Source organism: Trichomycterus rosablanca, chromosome 23 (genome assembly GCF_030014385.1).
Source record: "Trichomycterus rosablanca isolate fTriRos1 chromosome 23, fTriRos1.hap1, whole genome shotgun sequence".
Taxonomy (NCBI): domain Eukaryota; kingdom Metazoa; phylum Chordata; class Actinopteri; order Siluriformes; family Trichomycteridae; genus Trichomycterus; species Trichomycterus rosablanca.
Genome location: NC_086010.1, coordinates 11,113,820 through 11,130,817, shown reverse-complemented (window position 1 = coordinate 11,130,817; position 16,998 = coordinate 11,113,820). Strand labels below are relative to the sequence as shown.

Sequence of the window (16,998 nt, the reverse complement as noted above, 5' to 3'; positions counted from 1 at the left end):
TCATTATTAAACAAGGTGCTCGGGTGGTGCAGTGTTAAACTCACAACTGCTGGAAATCCCCAGCTATGCTATCAGCCAGTCTGGCGTCTATATGCAGACACGATTGGATGGATGAATAGATGGATGGATGGGTGGATGGATGATGGATGAATAGATGGATGGGTGGGTGGGTGGGTGGGTGGATGGATGGATGGATGGATGGGTGGATGGGTGGGTGGATGGATGGATGGGTGGATGGATGGGTGAATGGGTGGGTGGATGGATGATTAGATGGATGGGTGGGTGGGTGGATCGATGGATGGGTGGATGAATGGATGGATGGGTGGGTGGATGGATTGGATAAATGGATGGATGGATGGGTGGGTGGATGGATGAATAGATGGATGGTTGGGTTGATGGGTTGATGGGTGGATGGGAGGGTGGATGGATGGATGGATGGATGGATGGATGGGTGGGTGGGTGGGTGGGTGGGTGGATGGATGGATGGATGGGTGGGTGGGTGGATGGATGGATGGATGGATGGATGGGTGGGTGGGTGGGTGGGTGGATGGATGAATAGATGGATGGATGGGTGGATGGATGGATGGATGGATGGGTGGATGGATGGGTGGATGGATGGATTGGATAAATAGATGGCTGGATGGGTGGATGGATGGGTGGATGGATGGGTGGGTGGATGGAATAATAGATGGATGGTTGGGTTGATGGATGGATGGGTTGATGGATGGATGGATGGATGGATGGATTGGATAAATGGATGGATGGGTGGATGGGAGGGTGATTGGATGGATGAATGGATGGATGGATGGGACGGTGGGATTGAATCCAGTGTCTGAGGGGGGATGGCTTAGGCTTAGGAAACCCCAGCTATGCTATTGGCCAGTAAAAAAAGGTTAGCTAACATCCAAAATTCAAGTAGTAAACAATAGGGTCATCAGAAACAATGTAAACAATGTAATAATAATCATAATAATTCTATTTAATCTTTCTATTTCCTTTCCCCTAGCTCCATCTAGAGTCACCAAGGTTTCTGTACAGGCACGCAGTGAGACCTCATTAACTCTGGAGTGGCAAAAAATAAACAACAGCAACGACTATGATTACAGACTAGGCTACAATGGAATGGAAGTCAACATCAATGGATCAGAAACAGATCTTATAGTGAATCACACAGTGTCATCTCTTGCTCCTGGGACTGAATATAACTTCATCCTCTACACTGTATTTAATGGAATCAAGAGCAGTGGATACAACTTTTCTGAAGTCACCAGTAAGACATGCTTTTATTTTTAACAGCCTTTCTAATAAAAAAAACTGTCATAGCTAAACCAAAGATAAAACGATGAAATTTATGAGAAGCATCAAGTTAGTGACAAATTTGCATTTAAACAACACCCTGTTGATGAGAGAGGGCAGAGTACAAGGGTCAGAATATTTAAGGCTGGCAAGAAGGCAAGTTAACAACTGTAGTGAGCATCACAGAATATTAAATCTTAAACTGTGTGAGCTACAGCAGCAGAAAACCACATCAACTTCCATCCCCTCAGCCAAGAACAGGGATCTCGAGCCACTGAGGGCACAGGCTCACAAATACTGGAACACAGGCTTACTGCCTGGTCGGATATACTGTATCTTCATTTCTGATAGGATGTGCATCCTGGTCGGGACAAAATTCCGAATGAACTTAATCAATCCATAGGCTGATGTAGGTGTATCATCCAGTTTAGGCTGATGTAGGTGTAATAGTGTCAAAAATGTATCTGGTCTTATCAAAAATGTCTCTTTTTCTAATATTCAATGCATTTTACATAAAAAATGAATAAATTATTAATTACTGTAGGCTCAGCAATAAGATACTTAAAGATTACAAAAGATTTAAAGCTAACCTTTTATCCTAAGATGACTTTAGGGTGAAAGATAGCCAAGTTAGCTAAGAAGTCATCAAACCTTTCTGTATTGGCCTGAAGACTTTATTAATGAACCATTATTCTCGGGAATACAATGTATTTCAAATGTATTATTATTATTATTATTATTATTATTTTTTTTTTTTTAAATTTTTTTTTTTATTATTATTATTATTATTATTGTTATTGTTATTATTATTATTATTATTATTATTATTATTATTATTAATTATTATTATTATTATTATTATTATTATTAATAATAATAATAATAATTATTATTATTATTATTATTGTTATTATGGATGGGAGGGTGGATGGATGGATGGTAGGGTGGATGGATGGATGGATGGATGGATGGATGGATGGATGGATGGTAGGGTGGGTGGGTGGATGGATGGATGGATGGATGGATGGGAGGGTGGATGGATGGATGGTAGGGTGGATGGATGGATGGATGGATGGATGGGTGGATGGGAGGGTGGATGGATGGATGGGAGGGTGGATGGATGGATGGATGGATGGATGGATGGATGGATGAATGGGACGGTGGATGGATGGATGGATGGCAGGGTGGATGGATGGATGGATGGATGGATGGATGGATGGATGGATGAATGGGAGGGTGGATGGATGGATGGATGGATGGATGAATTGGAGGGTGGATGGATGGATGGATGGATGAATGGATGGGAGGGTGGATGGATGATGGGAGGGTGGATGGATGGATGGATGGGAGGGCAAGTGGTCGGATAGATTGATGGATGGGTGGGGTTGGTGGATGGATGGATGGATGGATGCATAATCTTAATACTCATAATGTAAGCGTGAGTTAATTAAAGTGAAATAAAACAAAATTAGAACAGTTTTAATTAATTATAAGTAAGGTGCGACTGATAAGGAATATGTTAAGCCTACAGTAAGGCTTTTTTATTCTAAATAAGCAACTAATAAAGTTACTAAACAGCAGTGCACTGTAAAAAATATTTTTGCTCCTCTACCGTAAAGTACCTAAAGTCAACAACCATAAAAACATCACCACGAATAATAAAAGAACTGTAATTATAATACTGCACATTATTTCCCACTGATTTACCTCAGTTTTATTCTCTGTCTCTTTCTACCAGCTCCGTCTTCAGTCACTAACGTCTCTGTAAAGGATCGCAGTGAGACCTCATTAACACTGCAGTGGAACAAAGTGAACAACAGCAACGATTATGGTTACATACTGAGCCACAACCAAGGAAACAAAAGTATTGATGTCTCAAAAAAAGAAGATTTTGTAGTGACAGAAACAGTCTCAAATCTTACTTCTGGAACGAAATATGATTTCACACTTTACACGGTATTTAAAGGAGTAAACAGTCAGGGATACAACTTTTACCAAGTTACCAGTAAGTCACACTTTTGTACTTGTCACATTTACACTTTTGTGTTTGTTTTGTGTACGTACCCCTCTTGTCTCTGAATCTTTCCATGATTCGTCCCTGTATTAATTACCCCCAGCTGTTTGTCATGTCTGTCCAGGCATAACATTATGAGCACTGACAGGTGAAGTGAATAACACTGATTATCTCTTCATCACGCCACCACGGCAGCAAGTGAACATTTTATCCTCAAAGTTGGTGTGTTAGAAGCAGGAACAATAAGCATCTACAACACTGCAGCTACTATGGGGTGTTCCCGGTCTGCAGTGGTCAGTATCAATCAGAAGTGGTCCAAAGAAGGAACAGTGGTAAACCGGCGACAGGGTCATGGGCGGCCAAGGCTCACTGATGCACGTGGGGAGCGAAGGCTGGCAAGTGTGGTCAGATCCAACAGACGAGCTACTGTAGCTCAGATTGCTGAAGAAGTTAATGCTGGTTCTGATAGAAAGGTGTCATCATACACAGTGCATCACAGTTTGTTGCGTATGGGGCTGCATAGCTGAAGACCAGTCAGGGTGCCCATGCTGACCACTGTCCACCGCCGAAAGCATGCAGGGGCATAATACAGTTTGTATCAAAATACATCGGCACACACACAAGCTTTACAGTATTTGTGACTTATCGTCCATAGCAGCATACCAACGTTGCATTGCGAAAAATCTTTATTTACCTCCGACTCTCTCTGCAGAACAGACAATCCCTGCTGGTCGCGTAGCCAAATCCACCCCTTCACCCAGATTCATTTATTTTTCTGCTACACATCAGTGCACAAACAACTTTGATCGCTCGCTTGTTGTTGACGTGCAGTTTTGGACATGGTATCATTAAACCCCTCATCACTTCACCATGTGATGTGTTTTTGTGACAAAACGTAGTTTGGGAGACCAGACAGACTGGTCTGGTGATTCCTCCTGATGGTAGATCGTGTAGCGTGTGACCCCCTTTCGCCGATCAGTCGTCTAGTGGGAAATCCACAACAAATTAAGAGGCTCTTGATTGGCCGCTCAGGTGTCGCAGCGGTAAAACACACGCTGTTCACCAGAGCTGAGATCTCGAATACATTGTACCTTGCCGGCTCGAGGCTGAGTGGCCACATGAGCAACGATTGGCCTGTTGTTCAGATAGGGGTGGGACTAAGCCGGATGTGGACTCTCTCTCAGACTAGTGCGATTACGACCTCTGCTGGCTGGTTGGTGGCGCCTGCACGGAGATGGGGAAGGAGTGCGGTAGGGGGTGTGGCCGTCAAGTGTGGGTGATAAGATGTTCGATTGCTGTGCACGTTTCGGAGGGGGCGTGGAGCAGCCTCGTCCTCCCCAATCAGGAGCAGGGACCAGCATTAGTGAGAGGATGATTGACTGGTAGAAATTGGATGCGCTAAAGTGGAAGAAAAAGGTTTCTGGTGATTACCAGTGATCAAGTTGTGTATTGCAGACATCCCAAGTCAGATAAAATCTCCCGGAATCTAGAACAATCTAGCGCACTTTGAAGGGAACATAACTCCGTCATCTGATATACAATTTAGTGCACTATGTAGGGAACATCATTAATTATGTAATACACTATCTAGTGCACTATGTAAGCAACACAAATCATCACCTAGTTATACTTTCTAGTGCACTATGTAGTGAACATGAATGCGTTATCTAATACACTATCTAGTGCACTATGTAGGGAACATAAATCCGTGATCTAATATACAATCTAGTGCACTATGTAGGGAACATAAATTCATATCTAAAATACTATCTAGTGCACTATGTTGGGAACATAAATCCGTTATCTGATATACAATATAGTGCACTATGTAGGGAACCTAAATCCGTTAACTAATACGCTACCTAAAGCATTATGTAAGAAACATAAGTCTGTTATCTAGTACACTTTCTAGTGCACTAAGTAAGGAACATAAATTCTTTTCTGATATACAATCTAGTGCACTATGTAGGGAACCTAAATCCGTTATCTGATATACAATCTAGTGCACTATGTAGGGAACCTAAATCCGTTATCTGATATACAATTTAGTGCACCTATTGTCTTTCACACTATCTAGTGCACTATGTAGGGTGCAAGCTTTTCAATGGGTGCAAGGCACACAGTAACACCCTGGATGGGGCGCCAGTCCATCGCAGAGCAGACACATACACACACATTTACCTATAGGGCAATTCAGTGTCTCCAATTAACCTGACTGCATGCCTTTGGACTGTTGGTGGAAACCAGGAGCTCCCGGAGGAAACCCACGCAGACACGGGGAGAACATGCAAACTCCACACATGCAAACTCCGGACCTTTTTGTGATGCTACAGTGCTACCCATGGAGCCACCATGCCGCCTAGGATTTTAACTTGTTTACTTCATTTGTAATTCATCCCACAACACTGCTATCTTTCTTCTCTCTCCCTCCTGTAGCTCCACTTGCAGTTGACCGTGTTCTTGTACAGAATCAAACAGAAACTACATTAGATCTGGAGTGGAATAAAGTGAACAACAACATAAATTACAATTACGTACTGAACTATGATAAAGAAAACATAAACATCAATGGATCAGAAGGAGGTTCTGTGGTAAAACGCACAGTCTCAAATCTTACGTCTGGGACTAAATACATTTTTACTCTTCACACTGTATTTGAGGTAGTTAAGAGCAAAGCAAACAACTTCAGTGGTGTCACTAGTAAGTGTGAGCTTTCTTTCTTTAAACTTATTTAGTTAACAACACAGTGATAATATTACTACTAATATACACCGGCCAGGCATAACATTATGACCACTGACAGGTGAAGTGAATAACACTGATTATCTCTTCATCACGGCACCTGTTAGTAGATGGGATATATTAGGCAGCAAGTGAACATTTTATCCTCAAAGTTGTTGTGTTAGAAGCAGGAAAAATGAGCGAGCGTAAGAATTTGAGCGAGTTTGACAAGGGCCAGATTGTGATGGCTAGACGACTGGGTCAGAGCATCTCCAAACCTGCAGCTCTTGTGGTCAGTATCTATTAAAAGTGGTCCAAGGAAGGAACAGTGGTAAACCGGCAACAAGGTCATGGGTGGCCAAGGCTCATTGATGCACATGGGGAGCGAAGGCTAGACGAGCTACTGGTTCTGATAGAAAGGTGTCAGAATACACAGTGCATCACAGTTTGTTGCGTATGGGGCTGCATAGCTGCAGACCAGTCAGGGTGCCCATTCTGACCCCTGTCCACCGCCAAAAGCGCCAACAATGGGCACGTGAGCATCGGAACTGGACCACAGAGCAATGGAAGAAGGTGGCCTGGTCTGATACATCACTTTTTCTTTTACATCACGTGGATGGCCGGGTGCGTGTGCGTCGCTTACCTGGGGAACACACGGCACCAGGATGCACTATGGGAAGAAGTCAAAGCCGGCGGAGGCAGTGTGATACTTTGGGCAATGTTCTGTTGGGAAACCTTGGGTCCTGCCATCCATGTGGATGTTACTTTGACACGTACCACCTACCTAAGCATTGTTGCAGACCATGTACACCCTTTCATGGAAACAATATTCCCTGATGGCTGTGGCCTCTTTCAGCAGGATATGGTTCAGGAATGGTTTGAGGAGCACAACAACGGGTTTGAGGTGTTGACTTGGCCTCCAAATTCCCCAGATCTCAATCCAATCGAGCATCTGTGGGATGTGCTGGACAAACCAGTCTGATCCATGGAGGCCCCACCTTACAACTTACAGGAGTTAAAGGATCTGCTGCTAACATATTGGTGCCAGATACCACAGCACACCTTCAGGGGTCTAGTGGAGTCCATGCTTTGACGGGTCAGGGCTGTTTTGGCAGCAAAAGGGGGACAAACACAATATTAGGAAGGTAGTTTTAATGTTATGCCTGATCTGTGTAACTTTATTATAAAAATGTCATCAATAATAGCTGAATTTCTCTGAATCTAGAGTGTTTTTTTATCTATTCTATTAAAAATCTCTCTTTTTTATTTGCAACAAAGTGAATAGTTCATTAAGCTATTATTATATTATCGACTAATTACTAATGTCTCTATTGGAAAATTAAAGTTTTATTTGTTTTATTTTCCTCCTTCTTTCTGAGGTCCATCTAATGTTAATGGTATTGCTGTAAAGCATCATAATGAGACAGCAGTGACACTAGAATGGGATAAAGTGAACGATGACAGCAAATACAATTACAAACTAAGCTACGATGAAAAAACAGTCAACATTAGTGGAGGTGCACGTTCTAAAATGAACTACACAGTAACATCTCTTACTCCTGGGACCTATTACAACTTCTCTCTGTACACTGTGTTTGAAAGTGTGGAGAGCAGAGGATATAACTTTAGCAGTTACACTGGTTAGTATCTTTTCTGGTTGACTACATAGACAGATACACTATATTGCCAAAAGTATTCACTCACCCATCCAAATCATTGAATTCAGGTTCCAATCACTTCCATGGCCAAATGTGTATAAAACTAAGCACCTCGGCATGCAGACTTCTTCTACAAACATTTGTGAAAGAATGGATCGCTCTCAGGAGCTCAGTGAATTCCATTGTGTTACCGTGATAGGATGCCACCTGTGCAACAAGTCCAGTCGTGAAATTTCCTCACTACTAAATATTCCACAGTCAATTGTCAGTGGTATTATAACAAAGTGGAAGCGATTGGGAATGACAGCAACTCGGCCACAGAGTGGTAGCCACGTAAAATGACAGAGGATGCTGAGGAACATAGTGCTCAGAGGTCGCCAACATTCTGCAGAGTCAATCGCTACAGACCTCCAAACTTCATGTGGCCTTCAGATTAGCTCAAGAACAGTGTGTGAGAGCTTCATGGAATGGGTTTCCATGGCCGAGAAGCTGCATCCGAGCCTTACATCACCAAGCGCTATGCAAAGCGTGGGATGCACTGGTGTAAAGCACGCCGCCACTGGACTCTAGAGCAGTGCAGACGTGTTCTCTGGAGTGACGAATCATGCTTCTCAGTCTGTCTGGGTTTGGCGGTTGCCAGGGGAACGGTACTTGTCTGACTGCATTGTGCCGAGTGTAAAGTTTGGTGGAGGGGGGATTATGGTGTGGGGTTGTGTTTCAGGAGTTGTGCTCGGCCCCTTAGTTCCAGTGAAAGGAACTCTTAATGCTTCAGCATACCAAAAGATTTTGGACAATTTCATGCTCCCAACTTTGTGGGAACAGTTTGGGGATGGTCCCTTCTTGTTCCAACATGACTGCGCACCAGTGCACAAAGCAAGGTCCATAAAGACATGGATGAGCCAGTTTGGTGTGGAAGAACTTGACTGGCCTGCATAGAGTCCTGACCTCAACCTGATAGAACACCTTTGGGATGAATTAGAGCGGAGACTGCGAGCCAGGCCTTCTCGTCCAACATCATTGTCTGACCTCACAAATGCACTTCTGGAAGAATGGTCAAAAATTCCCATAAACACACTCCTATATCTTGTGGAAAGCCTTCCCAGAAGAGTTGAAGCTGTTATAGGTGCAAAGGGTGGGCCGACATCATATTAAATCATATTAAACCCTATGGATTAAGAATAGGATGTCATTCAAGTTCATATGCGTGTGAAGGCAGACGAGCGAATACTTTTGGCAATGTAGTGTACATACTGATATTATAAATTTTTTTTTAACATTTTATCCATGATTATTCTCCATCTAGATCCATCTAAAGTTGAAGGTTTACACTGCAAGTATTCATCAGAGGGCTACGCTCTTCTTCTTGTTTGGGACCCCCCAGTTGGTAAGAGGACATCAGTGCAGGTGAACATAAGCAGCAAAAGCTACAATCAGCCGGATGTAAGACGGATGTCTATTGGGGGACTGATGCCTGCCCAGTGGTACACTCTGACAGTGACCTCTTTATCTGGACCGTTGCAGAGTGCACCTGTTTTAAAAACCTGTCAGACTGATCCAAGAGGTGAGAATGAACACAAATATTGTACACAAGTCATTAATTCATTATTTATCCAATTCTAATTGTGTATCTTTACAGGAGTCATAGCAGGTATTTTAGTATTTCTACTGCTGGCCATTCTCGTCATTCTTATTGGTGTATTTATATGGCGACGCAAGAAAGGGCTTCCCAGGTGGGTTTCATTGTTTTACTAATGTGTGAATTCAGTTCTGTAAATTCATTTTACCATGAGCAATGAATGCATAGGAATAGCCATAACATTGGTGGATCATTCTCAGCACTGCAGTGACACTGACATGGTGGTGGTGTGTTAGTGTGTGTTCTGCTGGTATGAGTGGATCAGACACAGCAGCGCTGCTAAAGTTTTTAAACACCGTGTCCACTCACTGTCCACTCTATTAGACACTCCTACCTAGTTGGTCCACCTTGGTTTGAGCTGGTCACCTTTGAGACCTTCATCAGTGGTCACAGGACGCTGCCCACGGTGCGCTATTGGCTGGATGTTTTCGGTTGGTGGACTATTCTCAGTCCAGCAGTGACAGTGAGGTGTTTAAAAACTCCAGCAGCGCTGCTGTGTCTGATCCACTCATACCAGCACAACACACACTAACACACCACCACCATGTCAGTGTCATTGCAGTGCTGAGAATGATCCACCACCTAAATAATACCTGCTCTGTAGTGGTCCTGGGAGAGTCCTAATCATTGAAGAACAGGGTGAAAGCAGGCTAAAAAAGTATGCAGAGAAACAGATGGAGTTCAGTCAGTAATTGTAGAACTACAAAGTGCTTCTATATAAGTGGAGCTGATAAAATGGACAGTGAGTGTAGAAACAAGGAGGTGGTTTTAATGTTATGGCTGGTCCTGTGTACCTGAGTTCAAACCTAAACTTATCTATATTAATATTGTCATGTTTTATATGCATCATGTGGGTTATTCTCTTAGTGTCTAATTTATTCATAGCATATAAAACATGCAAAAAGTGAATACTATTTCTTTAGGATATTTAAATGGAATATTGGACTAATATGCAATGTGTCTGTTTTAGTGTATTACACAAGCCTAAATCATCCGAGACCAAAGAGTGTGATGAAAAACATAAGTAAGTATAAGCTGCAACAGTATTTATTTAATGCACATTAAATAAATATAACAATAATTTGATGATCAACCTAATAACTGAACTATTATTGCACATTTTAGGCCAGTTTCTCTGAGTAGGTTTCCTGAGCACTTCAGTTCTATGAATTGTGATGACAAAAGGGGTTTCCGTGAGGAATATCAGGTAAAGAAACATATAGAATGAAATATGCTGTGTATATACAGTGGGGTCAAAAAGTATTTAGTCAGCCACTGATTGTGCAAGTTCTCCTACTTAGAAAGATGAGAGAGGTCTGTAATTTTCATCATAGGTACACTTCAACTATGAGAGACAAAATGAGAAAAAAAAATCCAGGAAATCACATTGTAGGATTTTTAAAGAATTTTTTTGTAAATGATGGTGGAAAATAAGTATTTGGTCAATAACAAACAAGCAAGATTTCTGGCTCTCACAGACCTGTAACTTCTTCTTTAAGAAGCTATTCTGTCCTCCACTCGTTACCTGTATTAATGGCACCTGTTTGACCTCGTTATCTGTATAAAAGACACCTGTCCACAGCCTCAAACAGTCAGACTCCAAACTCAACCATGGCCAAGACCAAAAAGCTGTCGAAGGACACCAGGAAGAAAATTGTAGACCTGCACCAGGCTGGGAAGAGTGAATCTACAATAGGAAAAGCAGGTTGGTGTGAATAAATCAACTGTGGGAGCAATTGTAAGAAAATGGAAGACATACAAGACCATTGATAATCTCCCTTGGGGTCAAGATCTCATCCCGTGGGGTCAAAATGATCATGAGAACGGTGAGCAAAAATCCCAGAACTACACGGAGGGACCTGATGAATGTCCTGCAGAGAGCTGGGACCAAAGTAACAAAGGCTACCATCAGTAACACACTACGCCGAGAGGGACTCAAATCCTGCAGTGCCAGGCGTGTCCCCCTGCTTAAGCAAGTACATGTCCAGGCCCGTCTGAAGTTTGCCAGAGATGATCCCATATGGATGATCCAGAAGAGGATTGGGAGAACATCATGTGGTCAGATGAAACCAAAATGGAACTTTTTGGTAAAAACTCAACTCGTCGTGTTTGGAGGAAGAAGAAGAACCCAAGAACACCATACCTACTGTGAAGCATGGGGGTGGAAACATCATGCTTTGGGGCTGTTTTTCTGCAAAGGGGACAGGACGACTGATCCGTGTTAAGGGAAGAATGAACGGGGCCATGTATCGTGCGATTTTAAGCCAAAACCTGCTTCCATCAGTGAGAGCATTGAAGATGGAACGTGGCTGGGTCTTCCAGCATGACAATGATCCCAAACACACCGCTCGGGCAACGAAGGAGTGGCTCCGTAAAAAGCATTTCAAGGTCCTGGAGTGGCCTAGCCAGTCTCCAGACCTCAACCCCATAGAAAATTTGTGGAGTCCGTGTTGCCCAGCGACAGCCCCAAAACATCACTGCTCTAGAGGAGATCTGCATGGAGGAATGGGCCAAAATACCAGCTACAGTGTGTGCAAACCTGGTGAAGACTTACAGGAAACGTTTGACCTCTGTCATTGTCAACAAAGGTTATGTTACAAAGTATTGAGTTGAACTTTTGTTATTGACCAAATACTTATTTTCCACCATAATTTACAAATAAATTCTTTAAAAATCCTTCAATGTGATTTCCTGGATTTTTTTTTCTCATTTTGTCTCTCATAGTTGAAGTGTACCTGTGATGAAAATTACAGACCTCTCTCATCTTTCTAAGTAGGAGAACCTGCACAATCAGTGGCTGACTAAATACTTTTTGACCCCACTGTATATATACACACATATATACAGTATATTTACATTTTACATTTATGGCATTTAGCAGATGCCTTTATCCAAAGCAACTTACAGTACTGTGACAGTATACAATTTAAGCAATTGAGGGTTAAGGGCCTTGCTTAAGGGCCCAGCAGCAGCAACCTGGCAGTGGTGAGGCTTGAACCAGCGACCCTCTGATCACTGGTCCAGTACCTTAACCACTAGGCTACGGCTTGCCCAAATAATCTCTAAAAGTTAAATAGCTCTTATAAGTTTGCTCACTTTAACATCATTTCTATTATAAATGCAATGAATCTAAAAAGTATCACTTACATTTTCTGTACACGTGTGTGCAGTTCAGTGAGAATGATATTTAATATTCATGTTATTGGTGGCTGATGTTTTTAGGATTTAAGTATGGTGGGTAAAGATCAGAGTTGCTCAGTTGCTGTACACCCAGACAACCAGCGCAAGAACAGGTTTACCAACGTACTGGCATGTAAGTGTTACGCAATACACTTTAATATTCTCAATGCAGTTCTCACAATCTGATGCACTTAGTACCATTGTTGACTTGTCTAGGCTACCATTATAAAAATGTCTTTTTAAAGATTAAAGGTTCTACATGTTAGCAGCTAGCTCCTGAATTATTGGCAACTTTAGTCAATCTGGGCAAAATAGCTTAAGAAAAATTGTCATTGTTGTGAAATAGCTTAAATTCAACACTGAAAATCTTTAGAAATTAATTTATTAAGTTAATTTATTAAAATACTATAAAAACAAATATTTACATAACAGTGAGTTAAAATTATTATATATATGTACAACCCCAAATCAGAAAAAAGCTCATTTATTAATAAACATCCATTCCTGCATTTCAGGCCTGCAAAACATTCCAAGTTGGGACAGTAAAGCATTTACCACTTTCTAATGTTGCCATTCATTTTCACCACACTTAAAAGACATTCTGGCACCGAGGATACCAAACAATTTAGTGCTTCAGCTTTTATTTTGTCCCATTCTTCCTGCAAACACATCTTAAGATGTGTAACAGTACGGGGTCGTCATCACAGAAGTGTAAATGACTTTTGCCAAGGGCACTGACACAGCCCCATACCATGACAGACCCTGACTTTTAGACTTGTTCCTGATAACAGTCTGGATGGTCCTTTTCGTCCTTGGTCCAGAGCATACAGCATCCATTTTTTCCAAAAAAGACCTGGAATGCGGATTCATCTGACCACAATACACGTTTACATAGTGTGATGGTCCATCTTAGATGCCTCCGAGCCTAGAGAAGTTGACGCCGCTTCTGGACATGGTTAACATAAGACTTCTTTTTTGCACAGTAAAGTTTTAAGTGGCATTTGTGCATGTAACTCTGTACTGTAGTGCTTGACAAAGGTTTGCCCATGTGGTTATATCAGCTATTGTTGAGTGGCAGTTTTTGATGCAGTAAAAGTCAAAGTAAATGTAAGGAACACGGCATTTTTATTTTATTTGCATTTTCCATACTGTCCCAACTTTTTCTGATTTGGGGTTGTATGACCTACAACCCCCAAGCTCTGTGCCTTTGTCTATAGTCAGGGTGGGCTGCCCCGGTCCTAGGGGTCAGAGATCAGGCGCAGCCAGAAGCCAACACACAGCGCCAGCAAATCCGAGACAAATATGAGAGCACCAGACTGCCCAGACCCCAGACCCCCAGGACCGAAGTCACAATTAGTATCATTGCTGTCTTGGGTTTCTTTAGTCTAGGCTACTATTATAAAAATACAGTATAAATGCTTTATGCATGACCAGTCATGTGATGTGCGATGACCCTGCACCCACTGTTAATGTTTGTTAAAATATCAATACATTTTACTTTGTTTTAAATGATTAGATGATTCATCTCGTGTAAAGCTCTCTGAACAATATGGTGAAGGTTCTGACTACATCAATGCTAACTACATGCCCGTAAGTCAGTCACCCCTCCATTTATTACACGTCTTTTGACAAAGCCAGGAGATGTACTAATAAAATATATTAAAATATCAATTGATCACTTGTTTTTTGACTTTCTCGTGTGTTGTTTGTGTATTAGGGTTACGGAGGTAATAGCGAGCAGTACATAGCTTCTCAGGGACCTCTTCCTGCTACTGTCAATGACTTCTGGAGAATGGTTTGGGAGCAGAAGTCCCCAGCTATTGTCATGCTGACCAGGTGTATTGAAGGAGGAAGGGTATGCTTCATGCTTTCAAGAAATCAGAGCAAAATTGACATTTCATACAGGTCTTATCGTACACATAAATGTAAGCACTTAGTAAGATCTTAAAAGAACACTTTAACTCTATCAATAGAGGTTTTGCATCCTATGTATGACAGCTTAAACATTAAATGCACACAGACTGCACCAACACACTATGCAAATAAGAATTATGTGTGAGCAAAGTGCTCTCCATAACCATACCAAGCTTACCAAGAGCTTTAGTCTAGTTAACTAGGAAATAAGGCAGGAAATTAAGACCGGATAAACCTTGCAAAATCTGGGAATAATACAGAACAGCGTGGACAGGAAACTCGCACATGCCTTGCTTATGTGCTTTAGTCTTGCTTATGTGCTTTATTTTATATTATAATATAAAATACACAGTCAAGTCACACTATTATGACCATTTCCTACTTTCAACAGTATAAATCCATCCTTGCAGATGACATATACCCATACATGCTGATTGTCTTCCCTGTGGAGGACAGGATCTTCCAGCAAGACAATGCGACATGTCTCTCACAGCTAGAAATGTCCAACATTGGTAGCCTTTGACTGGTGGATGCTTTTTTATACCCAGTGATAATACCCTTACCTGTTAACCAATTCCATTATTTTGAAAATAATTTAATCTTTAATAATCACTTTTTTATCTCTTTTCCAAACAAGGCATTCAACATTTTTCTCATTGAAAAAGTCATTTTTTGTAATGTTCTTAAGAGAATTAGTCAAAGTCAAAGTTGCTTTATTGTCAATACTGCAATATGTACAGGACATACAGAGGATTTAAATTACGTTACTCTCTGACCCATGGTGCAACACTAAACATTAATTAAAACAATAAACCTACAATAAGAAGAATATAAAAATAGAATAAACACACTAGAATAAACACACTAAAGCGTAAAGCGCAAATATATATACACTGACACAAGAAGTATAAAAAATATAGCACTAAAATATAACAATTGAAAAATAGAGGTCCCAATATTAAAAACCTAGACATTTAAAGTGACAATGCAGATTTAGAAGTCAAATTAGATGATTTATAGATAGTTTAAAGTGATGTGTGCATTGAATAGGTACTGGGGATGTAGGGTTTTTGGTATTGATTGGAAGGGAGGGGTTAGGTTCGTGAGATGGACACAGGGGGCAGAAGGGGGAAGGAGGGCAGAACAGGAAGAGGGTTGAGAATCCTGACAGCCTGGTCGGCTGGTCTTGGCTCGGAGACTCCGCAGTCTCCTTCCTGATGGGAGCAGGCTAAAGAAGCTGTGTAGTGGGTGGGTGGAATCACCTGCCATGCAGAGGGCTTTACGGGTGAGGCGAGTGTTGTGTAGCTCGTGGAGGGTGGGGAGAGGTTCAAGAGAATTAACAAAACACAAATTCAGTACATTAAAGAACATTTTACTTGTTCATAAATCATGTCCCAGCTTTTTTGAAAACAGGGTTTGTACAGTGGTACTGATAGAATGATTAGTTCTAATTTTTGGCCCCTCATTGCACTTTCTTTGCAGACTAAATGTGAGCAGTACTGGCCTCTAGACTACACACCATGTACCTATGGAAGCCTGCACGTCACTGTCCAATCAGAGCAAAAAGAGAGAAGCTGGACACGACGAGAATTTCTTGTCAGGAATGTGAGTCAAAAGTCCCAACACTGCATTACATTTAAAGTACAAGAAGCAGCTGGTTTTGAGCAGGGATGGTTAAACTTCTGTTGTGTATGTGCGTAGATGTCTACTAATAAGGAGCGGACAGTGACGCACTTCCATTTCACAGCCTGGCCCGATCATGACGTTCCCAAAGAAACAGACGACATAATGGAATTCCGAGGGATTGTACGCGAGCACATTCAAAGTTCTTCATTTACGGGACCTGCAGTAGTTCACTGCAGGTAACACCTCAGACCTACACAGGAGTCCAGATTACAAGATGTACAATGCAGGTTCAATTGCATGGAAAATTTTTGTAAGCTTGGAATTCACAAAACAGCTGCAGTTTCATATTCTTTAAAACAATGTGGGCTGATCTTTAACCAAGTAAAACAATAGAAAAGCATAATTTGTCCAGATAATAACACCACAAACTGTATTTTTAAGTCTTTACTGAGAGATAGCTCTGTGGTTCAGCAGTAAGTGTGATTGGAAGCAAGGTTAAACCCAGGTTCTTTAAACCCTGGTGTTGTTTGGCAGTCATTACCTGTAAACAGTTTGGTATGTTACCTTTATAACCAGCTTTTTAAGTGCTGTTAAAAAGCTGTGCTGTCAAATTTGGTCTGCAACAATGCTTAGGTAGGTGGTACGTGTCAAAGTAACATCCACATTGATGGCAGGACCCAAGGTTTCCAAGCAGAACATTGCCCAGAGCATCACACTGCCTCCACCGGGTTCCCTTATTCCCATCCTGGTGCCATGTGTTCCCCAGTTAAGCGACGCACACGCACCCGGCCATCCACGTGACGTAAAAGAAAACGTGATTCATCAGACCAGGCCAGCTTCTTCCATTGCTCTGTGGTCCAGTTCTGATGCGCCCATTTTTGTCGCTTTCGGCGGTGGTCAGGGGTCAGCATGGGCACCCTGACTGGTCCGCAGCTATGCAACCCCATACGCAT

The 16,998-nt window shown here is 41.9% G+C and overlaps 1 protein-coding gene across 1 annotated transcript in view; it reads left to right on the top strand.

Moving 5' to 3' along the window:
• The window catches only part of ptprh (protein tyrosine phosphatase receptor type H), a 56,557-nt gene that overhangs the window by 33,676 nt on the left and 5,883 nt on the right, over positions 1–16,998 (top strand). The window contains exons 7-18 of the mRNA XM_062985206.1: positions 1,007–1,270; positions 3,035–3,301; positions 5,747–6,010; positions 8,993–9,250; positions 9,326–9,419; positions 10,296–10,349; positions 10,451–10,532; positions 12,548–12,638; positions 14,022–14,095; positions 14,223–14,360; positions 15,902–16,024; positions 16,121–16,281. Of these exons, the coding sequence (XP_062841276.1) occupies positions 1,007–1,270; positions 3,035–3,301; positions 5,747–6,010; positions 8,993–9,250; positions 9,326–9,419; positions 10,296–10,349; positions 10,451–10,532; positions 12,548–12,638; positions 14,022–14,095; positions 14,223–14,360; positions 15,902–16,024; positions 16,121–16,281 (1,870 nt within the window). The remainder of the gene's footprint in view (positions 1–1,006; positions 1,271–3,034; positions 3,302–5,746; positions 6,011–8,992; positions 9,251–9,325; positions 9,420–10,295; positions 10,350–10,450; positions 10,533–12,547; positions 12,639–14,021; positions 14,096–14,222; positions 14,361–15,901; positions 16,025–16,120; positions 16,282–16,998) is intronic.